This window comes from Cynocephalus volans, chromosome X (genome assembly GCF_027409185.1).
Source record: "Cynocephalus volans isolate mCynVol1 chromosome X, mCynVol1.pri, whole genome shotgun sequence".
Classification (NCBI taxonomy): Eukaryota; Metazoa; Chordata; class Mammalia; order Dermoptera; family Cynocephalidae; genus Cynocephalus; species Cynocephalus volans.
Genome location: NC_084478.1, coordinates 109,901,675 through 109,907,868, shown reverse-complemented (window position 1 = coordinate 109,907,868; position 6,194 = coordinate 109,901,675). Strand labels below are relative to the sequence as shown.

General features: G+C 40.7%; 1 protein-coding gene across 1 annotated transcript; it reads left to right on the top strand.

Annotated features, from left to right (window-relative positions):
* Positions 1 to 466: 466 nt before the first annotated feature.
* LOC134368166 (melanoma antigen preferentially expressed in tumors-like) lies at positions 467 to 3,139 on the top strand. The gene is made up of 3 exons (XM_063084710.1): positions 467 to 756; positions 1,218 to 1,817; positions 2,626 to 3,139. The coding sequence occupies exons 1-3, from the start codon at positions 467 to 469 to the stop codon at positions 3,137 to 3,139; spliced, it is 1,404 nt and encodes a 467-aa protein (XP_062940780.1).
* The last annotated feature ends 3,055 nt before the right edge of the window (positions 3,140 to 6,194 follow it).

Sequence of the window (6,194 nt, the reverse complement as noted above, 5' to 3'; positions counted from 1 at the left end):
GATGATGAGTATGTGCTTTTGGACAGATTTACATTTGTTTTTTCTTGGTGATTTGCATCATTTTGGAAGGAAGTATTGAGAGGCAGGTAGATAGATGGTCAATGTTGTCTTCTGCTCACTTACCCCTGATTTCTACTGACATTTTATCTTATGCCAATATGTATATGTATGAAGGCATACACAAACGTAAACACTTACACACACACTCGAGTCTATTCCTATTCTATGTCTACAGTGGAGGTCTCCTGAGGTGGCTGCCTGATTCACCATCTACAAGGGTACTTCAAAAAGTTCATGGAAAAACAGAATTAAAAGATAATACGGATCTTTTCATGAACTGTCTGAAATACCCAAGTATTTATTCAATAAATATTTTCTCCACTGCTAACCTTGGTGGCAGATAAGGGACTGTGGATGTCTTCTCAGGATTTGTAAATATTCTTCACTCTGAAGCAGGTTCATAAAGATGGACAAAAACGCCCCAGCCACACTACTAGACCTTGCTGTACGAAGTCTGCTGAGTAATGAACGTGTAGCTATCCATGCCCTTGAAGAGCTCCCAAGAGTCATGTTCGCTCCGTTTTTCACTGCCGCCTTCTTGGGTGGTCATAAGAAGGTACTGAAGGCAATGGTGAGGATTTGGCCCTATCCCTGTCTCCACGTCGGGACATTGAGAGTACGGGAGTCACAATATGACAATTTCGAAGCTATGATTGACGGTCTACAGATCCTTCCTGCCCAGAACTCTTCTTCTTGGTAAGACTATGTATAATAGAGACATAGTGAGTCAGCAGGAGGGTATGAGACGGGCGTAGGAGATGGCCTAACAGTCTTTCAAAGGTAGTTAATGGTGAATGCTGAGGATCTCTGTGAGGCTGTTGGTGGAACATTTGGGGTCACCTTAAGGACTCTAATGTCTTACAGAGTTGATTATGGAACAGAAGGGATTGAGGATACTATTAATAGATTTGCCTCCTGGGTATGATTACATGGAAAAAGGACATGGGCATTGAGACTGGGATCATCAGAAGAGAAGAAAAGATGGGGAAAAGAAAGAAAGGCGCTAAATTTTTATGGAAAAGGCTTTGTTGGTAAATGGTGTATGGACTGAAGACCAGGGATAAAGGGATTTTGTTTCAGCTTCCCATCATTGATCCTGCTGGGTTGTATTAAAATCAGCTGCCTCTCAGATATTCTGTCTTCTCCTCTACTTACAGGGCGCCAAAACTGAGGATTCTAGATTTAAGTCAGAATCCAGGCTGCAGGACCACATGCTCTGAGATCAGGACCACATTCCCTTTCTGTTTTCGTTCATGTGTTCACTCTCAGCACTCTATCGTGAAAACAGAAGAAGCCCCACAAAGAGTTAGGTGCCCCGGAACTGTAAATTCAGAGTCTGAGCCTCAGTCATCCAGGGAACCTGTGGAATTATTAGTGAACATTTCCCTAGACGGTACCTGGAGAACAGGGCGATTTCTTTCTTTACTTCGAAATAAAGTAGAGCAGAGCTTTGGGTCCTTGCACCTCTGCTGCAGAGTTTTGCAATTTGATGGAAGGCTTGCCCACGAACACATCCTGCAGCTTCTGGATATGGGATGCATTGGTCACCTGAAAGTGGATGACATTTATCTGAGTCAAGTCACCACCCTTTTGGCTCAGATGACCCACCTCCACAGCCTTAGTATGTCTCACATCCGTTTTACATCTTGTGTGAGGAGAAGCTTTGGGACTTTTCTCACTCATCTTGGGCAGATGAACACCCTTCAGCAGATCCGTTTGCATTCCTGCCGCACGCATCCGCTTCAGGAACTGCTCAGGTGAGGAGCTGGGGAAAGACCTGGGTTCCCTGAACCACCCCGTTGTTAAGACAGGAGAGCAACCATTCTTGGATATTCCTAATCTCCTTGTAACCCATTCCTCCTTCCACCTCAATATGGGCACTGCTGGGTGTATGAAACTGGCCAGGCTAGAGAAGCTAGAAAAGTAAGCTGTGATCATTCATTCAGTCAGTCAGTCAGTCGACCATGTGCAGACACCATGATAAGTCTGTAGATACATTGGTGAAAAAGACCCAGTCCTTCTCCCCTTGGAGTTTACAGCCTTTTAGGGAGGAAGGGGAGACGTTCAGATGGAGAAATGTTTTATGCTGTGGCACTGATGCACCTCATCATGGTCTGGCTAGAACAGTTAATACTGCCAGATCATTTTGCTCCTGTATTTTACCCAAGCGTTAGGCCCTGAGTAGAGAGCTTGTCATTTGGGTTTTGGTCAAAGGGAATCCTTAGTTGACTGCTTTCCCAGTTCCCTCCCCACCAAATAAGTAAACTAAATCCACCACTGATTTCATTGTAAGTACTAAGTGCATTAAATTTTTTTCCACTTAATCTTTCCCACAACTCTACAGAATAGTTGCTATTGTGCATGTTTTAAAGATTTAAGAAACTGTATCTGAGAGTGGAAAAGTAATTTTCTTAGAGTCTGATTCCAAAGCCCACATTGTTAACTGCTGTTGCAACATATGTGCAAATTAGTTTATTCTAGAGCCGTAGATACCTCTAACTCAGGACTCCTTGTCCTGGTCCAATCCTCATTGTGCAGAAATAACTTTCTTTTTTCTGTCTACAGATACCTGCCACCTCAGTTGGATGCATTGTATCTCTCTTTCTGTGGACTTTCTAACAGTGGCATCACTGTCCTGTCCCAGAGCCCTGCAGCCACCCATCTAAGATTGCTGAGTCTCAGCAACGTCGAGATATCCTGGGAACTTTCTGAGTCCTTCCAGACTCTGCTGGCAAGTGTCTCAGGCACCCTGGAGTATCTACAGATAACTAGTTGCCTGATAACTGATTCTACTCTCACTGCTGTCATTCCGGCCCTGAGCCGCTGTTCCCACCTCTGTGTCTTTAGCTTCGCCTCCAACCCCATTACAATGCGTGTGCTCACCAGTCTTCTGCAGCACTTAACAAACCTGACGGAGCTGAAGCGTGTAATTTATCCTGTCCCTGTCCATTGCTATGAACAATTGCATAATCCTCGCAGTTTGAACCGACAGAAGCTTTCTGAAGTGCAGGCCCAATTGAAGGCGATGCTGCAGGTGGTAAAGCGGAATGACATGCGCTGGACCAGTTCTCCTGAGTGATTTTCATGGTACAAGGACTTGATTTAACACTGACGTGTGGCCATTAAAGCACGTAGTGTTCTCACCTGATGCCCAAGTTTTAGAGACACATATGTAAAATTTTATAGTTCCAGGAACCTCGCGTTAGGAAGATTCCATGTGTAACTGACCTCTATAAAAATAAAGAACTCTAAAGAAAACAGAGGGCTTTGAGAGGTCCTATGGGTCTCTTACCCATTGTCCTCCAAATCCTCCTCCTTGCTCCTGACCACAGTGTTGGGTATGTGACATTGGCTGACCTCGTCATGTTATACCATTTCCCTGTCCAGACTAATTGGTTCACTTACAGGTACTTGACACAAGTCAAAAGAGTTGAAACCTTTTCTTGATGATATTTTGGAATAGTTGGTGGTTATTGAAGCCAATAATTTTACCCTCCAAGGTCCTTTAAACTTCTCATATTTATGACGGCCTTAGGCTGCTTATGAGAAACTATTTGCATCTAAAAGGAAAAAAACCAAACCAAAACAAACAAGCCAAACCTATGTCCACTACCTACTGGTGTCTTTATCAGTCCGTTGCTACCTCCTTTCTTAGGTCTTAGAAACCTGTGGCTCAGTCGTTCCTTATATCACACCCATTCACCAAGGATCTCTTATTAGTTCAGTACTGTTCCAGGTGCTAAGAATAAAAAGGCAAATAAGACAAAGCCCCTACTTCCAGCCACTCAGAATACAGCTGTTCCTATGATTTGTCTGTTCCCCTACTCTTTCTTAGGGCGTTTGGGAAAGTTATTTAAACCCCCTGTACCCCAGGTTTTTTTTTTTTTTTTCCACACACTCTGTTCAATCCACGCTGGCCTCTTTATGCTGTTGGATAGCTCCTCAACACTCAGGTCATGGCTTTAATGTTACCTCCTCGGAGAGGTTTTCTCTTACTTCCCTTTACTTATTGTACTTCCCTTACTTCCTTTGCTTCCCTTACTTTACCATGTTGTAGCTCTCTCTCAATGTACCATGTATGTTCCCTTCATGGTACCCATCGTTCCATATGCATTTGCTCCCTCTGCTCTTACAGCAATAATTTGTGCATATCGTTTACCCGTTGAAGTGAAAGCACTGCACTTCAAAGACTTAGTAAGAGAATAGAATGTTAAAATAACTAATTAAATACCTGTTTGTATGATGACACATTAAAATGGTAAAACATTGCATTTCAACGACTTAGTAAGAAAAAGATGTAATATTAATTAATAACTTTTTCTAATCGTTTACATGCTGAAATGCCAACAGACTGAATGTCAATGAGTCAGTAACAAAAATGAATGAAAAGTTACTAATTAAAAATTAATGTACAGCGTTCCCTGTTGAAATGAAATCAGACCACAATTTAAAGACTTAGTAAGAAACAAGTTGCAAGGTAGTTAATGTGTTTATACTGTTTCCATGTTAAAATGATAACATACTGCTTTTCAGACTCAGTTAAAAAAATAATTAAAATTAAATAATTTTGTTCTTGTTGGTTACATGTTGGAATAACATACTGTATTACAAAGACTTAGAGAAAAGAATGTAAAAAATAATAATTAATAAAAATAGTTAATAATGTTTTTATTGCTTTCATTGTGTAATGACAACATACTGCATTTCCAACTTAGAAAGTAAAACATGTTAAAATAACCAAAACAGAATTTGTATGTGTTTTTTTCTTGGTGGAATAACAGATGTGGTTTTAGTTTGCATTTCCCTGATGACAAGTGATGTTGGGCATTTTTTCATGTATCTGTTGGCCATTTGTGGGTCTTCCTTTGAAAAATGCCTATTCAGCTCCTTTGCCCATTTTTTAATTGGGTTACTTGTTTTTCCGTTGCAAAGTTGTTTGAGTTCATTGTGTATTCTGGATATTGATCCTTTGTCCAATGTATATTTTGCAAATGTTTTCTCCCACTATGTTGGTTGTCTTTAACTCTGTTAATTGTTTCTTTTGCTGTGCAGAGCCTTTTTAGTTTGATATAATCCCACTTGTTTATTTTTCCTTTGGTAGCCCATGCTTTGGGGGTTGTATTCACGACGTCAGTGCCCAGTCCCACTTCCTGGAGTGCTTCTCCTATGTTTTCTTTAAGTAGTCTTATTGTTTCAGGGTGTATATATAATTCTTTAATCCATTTTGAGTTGATATTGGTATATGATGAGAGATATGGGTCTAGTTTCGTTCTCCTGCATATGGATATCCAGTTATCCCAGCACCATTTGCTGAAGAGGCAGTCTCTTCCCGAATGTATAGGCTTGGTGTCTTTGTCAAAGATCAGATGGCTGTAGGTGGGTGGGTTGATTTCCGGATTCTCTATTCTATTCCATTGATCACTCTGTCTGTTTTTATGCCAGTCCCATGCTGTTTTGGTTATTATAGCTTTGTATTATTGCTTGAAGTCAGGTAGTGTTATGACTCCAGCTTTATTTATATCTTTCTTTCTTTCTTTCTCTTTCTTTCTTTCTTTCTTTCTTTCTTTCTTTCTTTCTTTCTTTCTTTCTTTCTTTCTTTCTTTCTTTCCTTCCCTCCTTCCTTCCTTCCTTCCTTCCCTCCTTCCTTCCTTCCCTCCTTCCTTCCTTCCTTCCTTCCTTCCTTCCTTCCTTCCTTCCTTCCTTCCTTCCTTCCTTCCTTCCTTCCTTCTTTCTTTCTTTTTGCTCAGAATTGCTTTGACTATGAATGGTCTTTTGTTATTCCGTATAAATGTCTAGATAGCTTTTTCCTTTTCTGAGAAAAATGTAATTGGAATTTTCGTGGGGATTGCATTGAATTTGTATAGCACTTTGGGTAGTATGGACATTTTCACAATGTTGATTCTTCCAATCCAAGTGCATGGGATATCTTTCCATCTTCTTGTGTCCTCTTTAATTTCTCTCAGCAGTGGTTTGTAATTCTCAGTATAGAGCTTTTTCACATCCTTGGTTAACTCTATTCCTAAGTATTTTATTTTGGGGGTGGCTATCGTAAATGGGCAAGCTTTCTTGATTTCTCTTTCTGCATGTTCACTACTGGAGAATAGAAATGCTACCGATTTTTCTGTGTTGATTTT